This window comes from Ascaphus truei, chromosome 7 (genome assembly GCF_040206685.1).
Source record: "Ascaphus truei isolate aAscTru1 chromosome 7, aAscTru1.hap1, whole genome shotgun sequence".
Lineage (NCBI taxonomy): Eukaryota > Metazoa > Chordata > Amphibia > Anura > Ascaphidae > Ascaphus > Ascaphus truei.
This window is the reverse complement of record NC_134489.1, coordinates 97,968,409-97,983,482: the sequence shown is the minus strand read 5'-3', so window position 1 is coordinate 97,983,482 and position 15,074 is coordinate 97,968,409. Positions and strand designations below refer to the sequence as shown.

General features: G+C 43.1%; 1 protein-coding gene across 1 annotated transcript in view; it reads right to left on the bottom strand.

The window, feature by feature from the left end:
* Positions 1-15,044, bottom strand: part of ADCY10 (adenylate cyclase 10) — a 72,898-nt gene extending 57,854 nt beyond the window's left edge. Inside the window, exons 1-9 of the mRNA XM_075609573.1 lie at positions 14,163-15,044; positions 13,267-13,512; positions 11,192-11,296; positions 10,543-10,581; positions 8,228-8,371; positions 7,572-7,777; positions 6,441-6,531; positions 3,148-3,236; positions 2,860-3,051 (exon numbers count right to left, since the gene is read on the bottom strand). Coding sequence (XP_075465688.1) covers positions 2,860-3,051; positions 3,148-3,236; positions 6,441-6,531; positions 7,572-7,777; positions 8,228-8,371; positions 10,543-10,581; positions 11,192-11,296; positions 13,267-13,417 — 1,017 coding nt within the window. The 5' untranslated portion in view covers positions 13,418-13,512; positions 14,163-15,044. The remainder of the gene's footprint in view (positions 1-2,859; positions 3,052-3,147; positions 3,237-6,440; positions 6,532-7,571; positions 7,778-8,227; positions 8,372-10,542; positions 10,582-11,191; positions 11,297-13,266; positions 13,513-14,162) is intronic.
* Between the last annotated feature and the right edge of the window lie 30 nt (positions 15,045-15,074).

Genomic DNA, 15,074 nt, shown 5'->3' with positions numbered 1-15,074 from the left:
CATTAAACATGAACACGGTTTATCTGCTATACGTCACTTTTTAGATTCTTCAGATATTTCTGTCACCCAGGGGGTTTTTCTTCTGGAATCAATCACTTTTCTATTAACACATAACTATTTTATGTTTGACTCACACTTTTATTTACAATTATTAGGCACTGCTATGGGCACGAGTTTTGCACCTTCATACGCGAATTTATTTATGGGTTATTGGGAAGCACAATTTATTTATCACATTAATAATACATTTCGCACAAATATTATTTTCTTTAAGAGGTATATCGATGATCTTATAATGATTTGGGAGGGTGATGAGGTTTCACTGCTCACTTTTATTAACACACTTAATCAAAATAATTTAAACATTAACTTCACGTTTGAACACAATATACATCATATAAATTACCTTGACCTACTGCTATATATTGATAACGACATGACCATCCAAACCGAGATTTTCAGGAAGGCAAATTCCAGGAACACGTTGCTCAGGGCCAACAGCAGCCATCCACGCTCTCTTCTAAATAGCATACCGAAAGCCCAATTTATTAGGCTTAAAAGACTCTGTTCTAGTAATGATTCATTCATCAAACAATCAGGGGAAATGGCAGCCAGGTTTAAAGCTAGAGGCTATACGGAAGAGATCATCAATACTGCATTTACATATGCTGACTCAATGGATAGGGCCAAATTATTGCATAAAAATATTAATAAAAAGCGGCACACTATGTTTAATTCACCTATTCATGACGGGTGCCCCACTTTTGTGACAACATATAGTAAACAATCGAAGTCTATTCGTGATATAATCAACAAACATTGGGCAACAATAAGCCTAGATAAAGACATTTCAGATGTTGCTAAAAAAAGACCAAGATTCAGTTATCGTAAAGCAAAAACATTAGGTACATTTTTATCACCCAGTCTCTTTGACTCCCGCTCCAACTACAAGATTCGAAATATACCCCAAGGGTTCTTTTCATGTGGTCACTGTTCTATGTGCTGCTATGCCCAGCCCACTAAAACTATTATGTGTGATGTTGATAAGAAGAAGAGTAAGATCACGAGCTTTATTAACTGCAATAGTAGTTATGTGATTTATATGCTGTCATGTGGGTGTAAAAAGTCTTATGTGGGTCGAACCATCAGACCTTTAAAGACCAGAATAGCAGAACATGTGAGGCTTATCAAGAAATGTGATAGTGTTCATCCAGTTCCCAGACATTTCAGCCTTTGTCCTAAGGGAGGTATAGCGAACTTTTCATTCTGTGGAATTGAACATGTACCGTGTCACCCGAGAGGAGGCGATAGGGTTAATAGACTCAATAGACAGGAGATGTTTTGGATCCACACCTTAGGCACACTTTATCCCACAGGTATAAATATAGATTGGGAGCTAAAACATTTTCTGACTACGTAGCTTTCTTTCTTTATTTCCTAAGGGTTACACTTACACTTAGTAAATGATGCTTTAATTAATAGTGATGTGAGTGGATAGCTTGTTCAGATAATTCATATTAGTATCCTCAAAACATTACATTTTAATTAGAGATAGTTTCTGCGTCCTGTCCATGGTTCAACCTGTTTTTATAAACGTGATTTAGATGTTAATTAGTCCATTATGCATTTAGGGTAGATGTTACTTTGTATGTTAGTCCTGTGCACTTACAGAATCAAGAGTAGTTTTGACTCCTCTAATAAATGATTATGATATTTGTAGCTGTAATAGCTTTCTATATATGTAGTAATAGCTGTATATTATAGTATTAAGATATTGGTGCCCAGGCAGGATATACATTGTGGCAACTGCCCTTTAAGACCCACATGTCTTCTTGCTTTTAACTCCGTTTGTCATTAATCAGTATGTTTCTATTTTGTAATATGTTGTATCAGCAATAAGTTTACATTGTTGCACTATTTGTTTATTGTTAGTATCCTTACGCCCCCCCTAGGATTGCGGATGTGTCTCAAATTTAAGTGGCACTTAATTCACTGGTGGGAGTGTTTACACGTGACGTTGTTCAGCCAGTGAGGATCATTTATGGTCTATATACAGGGGGGAGTACGGAGTAGAAGGCACTCTTTGATAAAGTTCTGTTCCCAGAACGAAACGCGTCAGAGTGTCACTGACATGAGGTTGTTCGTTTTGATTCATTAAAGTTTTTTTGTTTTACACGCCTGGTTGGAGAGTTTTTTCAGTGGAGCAGTGACCGCCGTCTGTTTACAATTTGCCTACCTCTCTCTGTATTGTATGTTAAACCAATCAGCTGCTTGGATTTGCCAGCACAAATGGCAGGAACAACTACATTTCTTCAAGTACTGCGAGTGCTACTTTCAACTTTGTGATTTATATGAATACAAGAGAACTTAGTAGTGAGGAGAGGCAGTGATAAGGGTGAGTGAACCTATTAATTCTCCAACACTCTAAAGAGATCCCTCGGCTGCTGAAGAGACTTATTTAGTATGTTAACATTTACACACACAATATTTAATTGCAATAAACTTCATTTTATCCAATTGCAAATGTTATGTTTATTAGGTCTGCAAATATACGTTTACAGACTTTTGTTAGGGAAAGGGGATGCAGCAATTGCAAAAGAGAAACGTTTCATTGGCTGAACTATTGGGGCTGAAGCATGATGTCAGTCATATTTAATACTTTCAACAAAAACACTATTTTTTTTAATGCTAATATTTCTCTAAAACAGAAAACTATTGGAGTATCAGGGTGAAGTATGTGGCCAGGACGAAAAATGTGAAGCAAAGGCAATAAAATAATACTATAACATTGGCTAAATAAGGACTGCACCTTTATTCTCTTCCACTATTTTTTCTCTACATCCCTAGGTTTCCACTGACCTTGTCGAACATGTAGATCTTGTTGATTCTCCCCTGGCCGGATCGGATAAGCCTGGCAATACCTTTGCTGGTATCCTGCATGGCTTGGCATTGCTCTTCAATAAGAACACTCTCTTCAAACTGCAGGTTCAAGAACAGGATGGTAACTGAGCGCATCTCCGAGAGATATTCCAAGGGTTGGTCATCGTCCACCTGGAAGTGGAGAAAAAGGGAGGTCATCGATGGGGCAAAAGCAGAGTAACATCTCTACAGGCAGCTGAGTGGTCAATTGAGGCCTACAGTATGCACCTTCTCTAGAACTGTGTCCATTACATACTTTCGTAGGGTCTTCTCCAGGTTGGGGTTGGGAGAGAGATGGGATACTTTCCGGCAGGTCTCTAGAAGAATAAAAAGGCTTTAGCTGGCAAGTGTCTATGGTCAGAGATGTGAAAAGAGGTCTCTCTCCAGTGGATGAGGAAGGCCTCTCTATCACAATGCTACTACACCTACTGGAATAGGAAATATGTGTTTTTTGTGGATGACTGTACAATGGATATATATATACATGTAGAGGTATCAGTACCGTGTTAGCCGAGCTTCAATAATCAAAAAAAAAAAACGATACCGTTCTGTGGCTAACGAAATGCTTTTATTTGTGCGAGCTTTCGTGATACACTGATCTCTTCTTCCGGCGATGTTACAATGAATGAAGCAAGCAAAGGGAATACTTAAAAACAGTGTCTCTTGGAATGTTATCTGTGCTCGTCCCTCCCCCGTGTGTGGATGTGATTTATGGCTAGAGGTGTTAAATGGTTCCTGAAAGTAAGTGATGTACGAGTGTGTGTGTGTATCTGTGTGAATATAAATGAATGGAGAGCCCACAGTGTATACAGTGCTTTACAAAAGGTGTGTGTGGGAGTTAATATAAATGGTGTGGGTAGGTGTGGAAATGTGAGAGATTGTTGCATAACTAAAAGTGTGTGTAGATACTATGTGGTCCCTATTGGTGTATAGGGATGGAAAAACAAGGAGTATTTGTATATTTAAGAGACAGCTGTGTGTGCATACATATAGTACAGTATGTACAGACATGGCCTTTAGTGCTCATGGAAAGAGAGTTCACTCGTGTCAGTAATGACTCATAAAATTTTGATCTCTGTTTAAGAGTCCCAAACAGTTGCATAACTTTGTATTCATGCAGCCGTCTTAGGGATGGAATAGGGATGGAAAAACAAGGAGTATTTGTATATTTAAGAGACAGCTGTATGTGCATACATATAGTACAGTATGTACAGACATGGCCTTTAGTGCTCATGGAAAGAGAGTTCACTCGTGTCAGTAATGACTCATAAAATTTTGATCTCTGTTTAAGTGTCCCGAACAGTTGCATAACTTTGTATTCATGCAACCGTCTTTCTTTCGGTGTTTTAAGATTACCTTTGAGTATGGCAACCCTCAGATCGTTCATCTTATGGCCAGAGTCAGAGAAATGTTCGCCGACAGGACTGTCTCTTGTTCCGCGTGTGATGCTGTGGCGATGCAGGTTCATTCTCTTGTTTAGCTCCTGCCCCGTCTCACCTATGTAGTAGCAGCCCCCTGGGCATTTCATGCACATGATGAGGTACACGACATTGCTGGAGGAACAGGTGAACCTTCCTCTGATTTTGTATTCCCGATTCCTGTGTGGTATTTGTATTGTGTCCGCTGTGTAGAGCATTGCGCAGGTTTTGCATCTTGCGTCCTGGCATGGTTTCGTCCCGCATTCAGTTGTGCTGCTGAATACTTTACTCCTCACCATAATATTCTTGAGATTATGAGGTTGTCTGCATGATAATAAGGGTGCTTCAGGGAAGACCTGTTGCAGTCTTGTATCTTCCTGGAGGATGGGTTGTAGTTCCCTGGCGATCTTGCGTAGGGCTCCTAGGTGTGGGTTATATGTGACCACCAAAGGTACCCTGTCGCTTGTCTCTTTCTGTTTGTATTCAAGGAGATCACTTCTTGGTATTCTGGTGGCTTTGTGAATTTGCTGGTCTACAATTCTGTGGTTGTAGCCACAGTTTATAAAATCTGATCTCAAGGCTTTAATCCGCTGGTCTCTGTCTGCTGTGTCAGAGCATATCCGGTTGTATCGTATGGCTTGACTGTAGATGGTTGCATTTTTGGTGTGTGTCGGGTGGAAGCTGTTGTCCCTCAAATAGCTGGCTCTGTCTGTAGGTTTGCGGTATACAGAAGTCTGTAGTTGGTTGTTCTTTATGGTGATGGTGGTGTCTAGGAAATGTACTTCTTCCGGGGAATGGGTGAGTTTGAGGTTGATGGTCGGATGGAACGTATTGAAGTTGTCATAGAACTGTAGGAGGTCCTGTTCGCCAGAGGTCCAAACCAGTAGGATGTCATCGATGTAGCAAAGGTATGTAAGGGGTTTCAAGTGACAGGTGGTAAGAAAGTCACTTTCCAGTTTTGCGCAGAACAGATTGGCATACTGTGGCGTCATCCGAGTACCCATAGCGGTCCCGGTTGTCTGGAGGTATGTGTCATTTCCAAATGTGAAGTAGTTATGGGTCAGAATAAATTCGATGCATTTAGTCACTGTCTCTGTGAGTGGCTCCTGCGGTCCCAGAAAGTATCTGCAGGCTGAAATCCCATCATCGTGGGGGATATTTGTATAAAGTGACTCTACATTCATGGTTGCTAGTAGTGTTCCTGTTGGGAGGGGGCCAATGGCAACATACAAATACACCTTGTTTTTCCATCCCTATACACCAATAGGGACCACATAGTATCTACACACACTTTTAGTTATGCTACAATCTCTCACATTTCCACACCTACCCACACCATTTATATTAACTCCGACTCCACGCACCCCTTTTGTAAAGCACTGTATACACTGTGGGCTCTCCATTCATTTATATTCACACAGATACACACACACACTCTTACATCACTTACTTTCAGGAACCATTTAACACCTCTAGCCATAAATCACATCCACACACGGGGGAGGGACGAGCACAGATAACATTCCAAGAGACACTGTTTTTAAGTATACCTTTTGCTTGCTTCATTCATTGTAACATCGCCGGAAGAAGAGATCAGTGTATCTCGAAAGCTCGCACAAATAAAAGCATTTCGTTAGCCACAGAACGGTATCGTTTATTTTTATTTTTTGATATATATATATATATATATTTAGAGTGGGACTTGCTCAGTGTTAGGTGGCATCATGCATTACCAGTAACATGACCCCATAGACCCATAGGTTTCAATTCAATTTCTTATTTAGAAGTCCATAGTATTCCAAAGCAAGGGGTTATGCATTGGGCGCACTCATTTGAGATTTTAGACCCAACATGTGCATGTAGTAGGAAAATAAACAGGAATCTAGCAACGAAACAAAGATTGGACTTGAGCTGCTGTGTGTAAAGGTTAGGGAGGTGAGTGAGTGTGTTGGGTGCTTCTTACATGTTAGCTGCATGCATGTCTTGGCAAGAAGGATGGGACATTGCGCATTGGGAGTATTCACATACTGGGCAAGTTTGTGTGCTCAGGCCATGCATGAATGTTAGAAGGACGTATATGTCTATACATGAAACCCTTCTTACCATGTGCTTCGGGCTCGTGCTGTAGGTGTTTACCATAATGTTCTATATATTCCTCTAGGTCAAAGTCTGTCTTCTTCTTAATGAATCGAAGCTATAGAGAAAACCGGGATAACCGATAGAGAGGACTGAGTGACCACAGCATTGAGCACAAGCTATACATAAATAAAAGCATACTAGTTGTACATGCAACCCCTCTATTTCCACAGTATATATGTGCTGTGGTGCGGCCCGAGTACTTCCTCCCTTAGTAATAACGATAACTTTATTTTGTGTAGTGCTTTTTGCCATGTGGGACTCAAAGCGCTTCACAGTTACAGTATAGCGCGCGGTACGCAGCACATATAGATTTTTACAGACACAGTCCCTGCCCAGGTGAGCTTACAATCTACGAAGCTATGGTGCCATGGCCCAGGGAGATAAAGTGACTTGCCCAAGGTCACAAGGACATGACACCAGGACAAACACAGTGTGGTTGTTTCCAGTCAGTGCCTTTACTCACTGAGCCACTGAGCCACTCCTTCGTACACCATATTGGACCCCTTGAATAAAACCAGCCGAGACTTGTGTATATATTTACTGGTGCTTTATGCCCCCTGGTTAGCCATAAAACGATGGCCCTCACTCTTAATGAAAACAGTATCCCCATAGCACACTATATATACAGTAGCAACACACAATGAACAAGAATGTGGCGCAATTGTCCACTTTATTAGTCCCACTGTCTGATGTAGAAGCCACTTTGGCCAATATTATTGCCAACACTGTGTGGGATCTCTTATCTCATTTATTGGCGAGTAGGAGTGTTGCAGGCCTGTTAAGCCCTCTCACTGTTACCTGGGCTGCCTCTCTGTGTGCCTCTCAGACTGGCACTCCCTATCTCTGTGTCTGGTCTCCGACTGTGTCTGTCAGACTCAAACTGACAGTATTGACTGTCATGTGTTGCCAGGCAGATCAGGGACATTGTTTCTTATTCCTTATTGCACCATGTGATAGGTGGAGCAGATTAATTCTGTATTGCACAGAGTATACATCTATTTGTAGCAGGGGCTACATACACATGCATTCACGTGACCTGCACACCACCCTCAGACCGGTTCCCCGCTCTACTACTGCTTCACTTCACACACTCACCCTCACAGCCCTCTCATTAGGGATTTTCTCAGTTGCTATTGTGTTGCGGTCACACAGTTCCCAGGCATTGGGGGACAGGATGATGGAGCTTGGCTCGGCCAGACGCTCCGCCAGACGCACTTCATCCACCGCGCGGCCGATCACAACAAAGTACTCCTGCTCTCTGCTCCCTACCACAATCTGTGAGATGCGCCCTGCAGCGATAGCTGAAGGAGAAAGAGGGATGGAGGAACGGCGTCCCTGTACAAATAAATATTCTACTGTACCTTGTGGAGCATATCATGAACCAGTGGCTGCATCTTTTATATCAGAGCTATTTTAATATACAGTATCTTTCTACTTTTTTTTTATTTTGTCCCAATTGAAACCCCGACCTTATTTTGCCATTCGTTTAATTATTGTTTTTAACGTAGGAGTTACATTGTTTTTGGCAGCCTCCTAGAAAGGGCATGACGGACTTCTTCAGACAATTGTACAAAAAGAAGCAGTCAATTTCAAGGGCTAGAAATCAGAATAACAGAATCAGAAACAAACAAAGAAAAATATTAGCAGTCTGTGGATGACAGCAGACGGCCAACAGCCACCTGGGTGCATCAGTAACAGAGTTTTTTCCCTTGCACCCTCTCCTTTTGCACCTCTGGCCTTCTATTACTCACCTATTTTGACTCTCAGATCCACTCCCACCTCTGTTTCCCGCACACCGCACTTCTCCTGAATTTCCATGCTGCACTGGACTACCAGTGTGATCACCTCACTCAGCTGATATCTCTCCACCTTCCACAGCGCTAGCAGGGCGTCTCCTGGGAGGTGAGACAAAGTGATAACCTCACTCAGCAGATATCTCTCCACCTCCCTCAGCGCTAGCAGGGCTTCTCCAGGGAGGTGAGAGAGACACAGTGATAACCTCGCTCAGCTGATATCTCTCCACCTTCCACAGCACCAGCAGGGCTTCTCCAGGGAGGTGAGAGAGACACAGTGCACCTCACTCAGCAGATATCTCTCCACCTTCCACAGCACCAGCCTGCCGTCTCCTGGGAGGTGAGAGAGACACAGTGATAACCTCGCTCAGCTGATATCTCTCCACCTTCCACAGCACCAGCAGGGCTTCTCCAGGGAGGTGAGAGAGACACAGTGATAACCTCACTCAGCAGATATCTCTCCACCTTCCACAGCGCTAGCAGGGCTTCTCCTGGGAGGTGAGAGAGACACAGTGCACCTCACTCAGCAGATATCTCTCCACCTTCCACAGTGCCAGCCTGGCGTCTCCTGGGAGGTGAGACAAAGTGATAACATCACTCAGCTGATACCTCTCCACCTTCCACAGCGCTAGCAGGGTGTCTCTTGGGAGGTGAGACAAAGTGATCCCCTCACTCAGCTGATATCTCTCCACCTTCCACAGCACCAGCCGGGCGTCTCCTGGGAGGTGAGAGAGACACAGTGATAACCTCACTCAGCTGATATCTCTCCACCTTCCACAGCACCAGCCTGGCGTCTCCTGGGAGGTGAGAGAGACACAGTGATAACCTCACTCAGCAGATATCTCTCCACCTTCCACAGCACCAGCCGGGCGTCTCCAAACATACATTAAAAAGTATCAATGCAATATTTTTGCGGCAACGCGAGGACAAATCCCCTTTGTGGATACACGTTCCGGATATCGATACGTAAAATGGCGATAACGTTACGCTAAAAATGTAACGCACTTCTAAGGCTCTGCCCCAGAGTGACAAACCACAAGGAAACACAGTAATCATATCAGTCAGATGTCTCTTCCCATCCATGCGCTAACCCGGGAGAGAAAGACAAGAGATGTCATGTTAGGTTTTAAAATAAGACAGTGGAGTCTATGTATAACCCACCAGGAAAACCTGTTTTTAGGCACTGCGCCATTTTAGGCTCCAAGCTGTTTTATATGTAAACATCTTGGTGCCTCCATCTTCTTACGCCTGGTGGCGTTTTCTAAAGAAGATTTACCCCTCATACCTTGTGGTTTTATGGATGCAAAAAGAAGGAAGGGGGGGGGGGGTGTTGCACACAGTTTGATAGCTCATTATAATGTGTGCCATGTTAACTCATCCCTAACTCCCGTTTTTAACACTCCCAATGCTGATACATATGGCCAAAATATTGGAGCTTGACCTTGATAGATTGATGCTAAGATGTTCTTCACGCTAATATTTATTTCACATTGGCCACGGATAGAAGCCACAGTTTCCATGGCTGGCATCTCAAATCATAAATGTCATTAAATAAAAGAATACACGAACGGGAGAAGAGATCCTCTCGTTCGTGCATACAGTTATAAACCTTCTCAAAAGTAGCACCGTACCACTATTATCAATCTATTTGAAGGCAGAGCAGGGGTACAATCCCTTCCCAATTTCCCCACAGGTCTATTAAATAAAAGAATAAACACATAAGCAACATTAAATAATATAAATGATAATAACTCTGCAATGGAAGTTTGTGTATGAATAAAAATATGACGTGTGAGCACATTCACGTCTCAGACAGGTCTGCAAACCTGCTTTTCCCCATTATCTCTTAGCATACAGGGCTTCCACTGCAGCCAGGGATTCTGGGAAATGACAGGCAAATGAGCACACAGCGTCACCTTTTGCTTCTTATCCATTTTAACAGGGACCTCAATAAATTTATGCCTGCCGTACTGCACAGCTTTTTAGCACAGCCTGGGTTAAAGAAGTGCAGAGCCAGTAAACTTACTCACAGACAGCTGTTTCGACTTTTTGGGCCCCGTCAATGTGAGGCTGGTTGTATTGGCTCTGCAACATGAAGCTGGAATAGGTTTCGACCACACATTAAATAAGTTATGGTGGTAAAAAAGTGACAACAACCCTCTATACAAAGCCACACATACAAATGTGATTAATCTATAATGTAAATGTTGGTGTTATATACTGTATCGCTACGACCAAAAACATCCTTCTGGAAACGTGTGACTAATAAATACCTGCAAAGTTCAGGATGTCCCCTCCTGCCACCAGCACATCTGCAGGGAGAGAGATAACGGTCTGAGAACTGAAGGGGAGGATGGACAGTCCCAAACAGAGAGAGGAAATAAATAGGAATCTATTGAGAGATCAGTAAGGAAGGCTTGAAGAATCTGACTCTCGTGCAGTGGCAGTGACTGATCAAAGAGAGAAAGTAATAACAGGGATATTGAGACACGAACAACCCCATAAACCAGGCCGGCACGACTTGTAAAGTGAGGCGGGCCAAACTGCTCAAAGGACAACAGGTGCGGGCCGCACGCTGGCGCGTCACGTGAGTGGTTCACCCAATGAGGGCGAACCAGCTCCGTGATGTCATAGCCGATCCCCGACCCCCCCCCCCGATACGCCCCCTTGAGCGCACAACTAGCTGGCCAGGAATCACCCAGCGCCTGACGTTACGGCGCTCGAGCGCCAGTGAGCGCGCTCCCACCCTAGTTATAGTAATAACTATGAATATAACTCCCCAAAGTCATCGCGGGCTGCACATTGAGTCCGGGCGCATGCCATAAACTATTAGAAAGAGACAGACACAAGAAAGGGGCATGGATATAGATGCAAGAAGAGACGGTTCATGAAATAGAGGTGGGACCAGTGACTGATACGTACAATGCACAATGTCTCCAATGTATTTATTGAGTGTTCTAGTTAACATGTCAGCACCACACTCCTTCTTGCCGGATATGCTGAATTTCTCTGTCAGGGCGGTGAAGCCTGGAAGAAATGTCATGAAAATTACAGCGAGAGTTAAGCATTTTTAACAAACCTGGCACATCAGAGGTTAATGTTAGTTCCAAATTGTCTTAAAAATACATGGGATTGGTTTTACGGCCCGGTCAAACTACTGACCAGGCCTCGTTTTATGTGTTTGATAGGACTGAGGTTATCTCAGGTCAAAACCTGGATTTGGGGAAACGTGGCGTCACAAATGTTCTTTGACCGTAGAAATAAACGTAAACCTTCTAATGTATCTGGAAAGGCATTCCGGAAGGGGATCTGCAGATGCCAGGCGGGGTGGCTAAGAAGGTATTCTGCAATTCTGTGGATTTACTAAATATAAATATATCGTGGGTCTGACAGCGATAACCAATAGATCTTTGGAACAGTTGCGATCATACGGATCAAGTGATATGAAACGCTTCATGTTTATGAGGTTTGCAAGGGACAAATATCTGGTTTCTCATTCAAACTATAAGTTGCATTGGCAAAAGTGGTATCTATGCGTGTGTATTAATTATACAAACGCGACAGCGACTGTGGTATTTTCCCCTAAAATAGTCAAAATGTTATGGGCTGCAGATTGATGAGAGGCAGGGGGGCGGGGGCGGGGGGTGAGAATACACGCAGAAAGTGGGTATGCTGTGTTCCAATGAAAGGAGATAAGGATATATGCCAGCAATTGTGATATGAAAATCAGAATTCAACAGAGGAATGTCTGATGTCAACAAGATATGTGAATTCTCATCCTCCATGCTCCAAGGATCTCTTTGGAAAAGATTAAATACAGTACACGTGGTAACGTATAGGAAACTTGCTTTTACCATTTTATTTGAAGTAATGTATATTCTTGTAATAATATTTTTTTTTGTGTTAACTAAGCACTGTACTATTTTGTATATTAAATCTAAACTTTAATAAGCAATTCTTTGGGCTCTTATTGAACTGCTGCAGGCTTTGAAGAGAGTAAACTACATTTTCGGACACATTTTGCTGCAAAAGACTTAGGTGTGTTAAGTGCATATATTTCTTAGTAAACAGGGACCAACGACTCTGCAAAGGAGTATTGGATAACTCTTTGGTGGTGGAAGCGAAGTAAAGCTATATATTGTGACGGATTGAGCCCTGCTGGGAGATAAATACTGAACTCCACACGGTGGCCCAGATGCCTTTATTCTTATAAAGGCTTAAGTAGTCATTGGCAGGCTGATACATTCTCAAGACATATAGATCCATTGAATTTATAAGGGTTTAAAGCTGCGTATCAAGAAATATCCTACGTTTTTTTTTAATTAATAAATAAGTTCTGCACTATGAGATAATACTTGTAGCATTTAAGAAAAAAAACCTCTGAATTACATATTCAGTGTATTATAATGTAACAAGCATTTTTTGTTTCTATAGCAACCATTTACAAAGTCACATCCCCTTCCTCTTCTGAAACAGGCTTTGGCACACCCCTTTTTGAGCCCTGACCCCTCTCTAGCAGTGCACCAATTGTATCTAGTGACTGCCTGGTCACATGATCTTCCCCACAGAAGTTTACATCTTTGGTCCTTTTCTGCAGCACTGACAGACATTTAGTGAACCCCCATGCCGAATCTTCGCCGATCGATCACAGGAGAACGGATCGATCGGCAACGTAGATAATTATTTATCATTGTGTGGATTGTATTGATGCACATATTAAAGGGGAAATTTAGAAAAAACAAACAAAAAAAACAACCCCCAGCAGCTTGGACTGCTGTTTTAAGGTGCGAGTTTATATTGCAAACTGAAGAAACACTACAAACATTTACAAAATAAGACGCTGACACTGGAGAAGGATGTATTAACTAAGTGTTGCGCCATATGGTGTCTGCAAACACATTACATTGTTAAAGGCCTTCCAGATATTAATTACAAATGGTTGCAACAGTTTAAGATTTTGAGTCAGGGAGATCCAAGGCTGTTTCCACCTGGGTTACCTGACACATCAGCAAAGAGCAGCACCCCATGGAAGTTCTGAGTATAGGGCAACCTCTCCTGTAGGTTCCCATATACAACCAAGTCTGGGACATGAGCTGCCACCTTCCCAATCTTGTGAGGGTTTTTCTGAGTGAATGTTGATTCTTCCATTCTCCCTCCAGCTTCTGGTCTGTCTTTAGGGCAGGGGATGGATTGTAGGTGGTTTCTATGGTAACTCTGTGTTGTAGGTGGTTTCTATGGTAACTCTGTGGAACATGACACTTAAACGCATGCAACAAAGCAATGATGACATCATAAGAATGCACTAGAAAGGAGTCTGCAGGAGTGCAGGCTGCACACTGCAATTATTTAACCGCCATCCGTAACGCCAAGCAACTGTAGAAAACCGCACACTGCGATTACCACAGGATAAATACACATTTATGTTGTCCATGTAAAATAATTCAAATGCTGCACTTCTGATTGTAGTACCTGTAAAAATCCAACCCAGGTCTTTAAACATAACAAGAAACCGCCCAGGGTGTGCAGGTCCCTCTGGCAGTGAAAGGGGGAATTAGATGGAATGCAGAGATCAAGTGATAGTGAATGCTTACATAACACTGGGATCAAGGGCTGCCAGACATAATAACGTTTCCAGTCATGCCACTGTTTCTAGTTTGTTCACCAATGTCTCTAAATAGCAATAGTTTCATGTATGTTATTACTAATGTAACGGTTATTCCCTCCTGTCTGACCCACCCAATCTCACATTGGCCCGTGTGGTCTAACCGGTCCCCATTACATGATAGTGTATGGTGGTGCACCTGCAGGTAACAGGACTCCTGAGTCTCCCGCTTGATGGTATTAGGGGATGTCATCAGGAACAGGTAGCTGAGGTAGTGGGTGCGAGTCCTACCTATATCATGTGCAGCGCCTCCACCTCATCAGGATCTGTGCTTCCGCAGGGAGATGGTCCTGGTGAGGAACTCCTTCTCGGTGGTGACTGCCACTGCAGAGTAATCTCACACTCACACAGTGGGGGTATCTTTGAAAAGGGCATCTTTATTGATGTACTCGATGAAGTAGACTGCCCCCTGCAGCTATCAGCCTCAGCCGCACATTCCTCCATGCTGTCCCTTTGCCAGGTACTGCCCTCCCAATTGGAGTGGGATCCCCTCTCCCGTAGGGAGATCACCCCTGTGCCAGGTCCCTGGACACAGTGTGGCCTTGACTGGCTTGATCTGGAAACCGGTGCCACTAGTTACAACACTAGTGGGCACAAAGCTATCCTGCAATCCCTTTCACAGGAGCCAAACACTTTAGCAACAACAACACAATAACTTGACAGTGTTGTGCCTTATATACCTCAGGGGGCAGGCACGTCTCTGATGTCACTAACCAGGGACTCAGAGCATGCAGCCACTTCCATCCATACATAGGGCCCCTCACCAGGGTGTGAGGGAAAACCTCCATAACTACTGCTGGCATTCCTGTACTTACCAGGGTTTACTGCCAACAGGGAAGATGTCTGCAGTCCATTATTATGCATGGCTACACTAATAATAGTTATGTCTAGTTAAGCCGGTATTGAGAAATGTGGCCTCTTGGTGTTAGCAGAACATTATTTTCAAGCATTATCTATGGGGAGTTATGTTTTGAAATCTCCCAGCTATGCAAATGTATCAGTCACAAATAATCCCATTAAAAGCAGTGTATGTATATATTCATTTTGCAGCTGTGAGACTTTGAAAATGACACCCTGCATACACCATGAGAAAGCTCAACTCTGTGAAGCATTTATCCGCCCAGCATGTGACATCACACGACC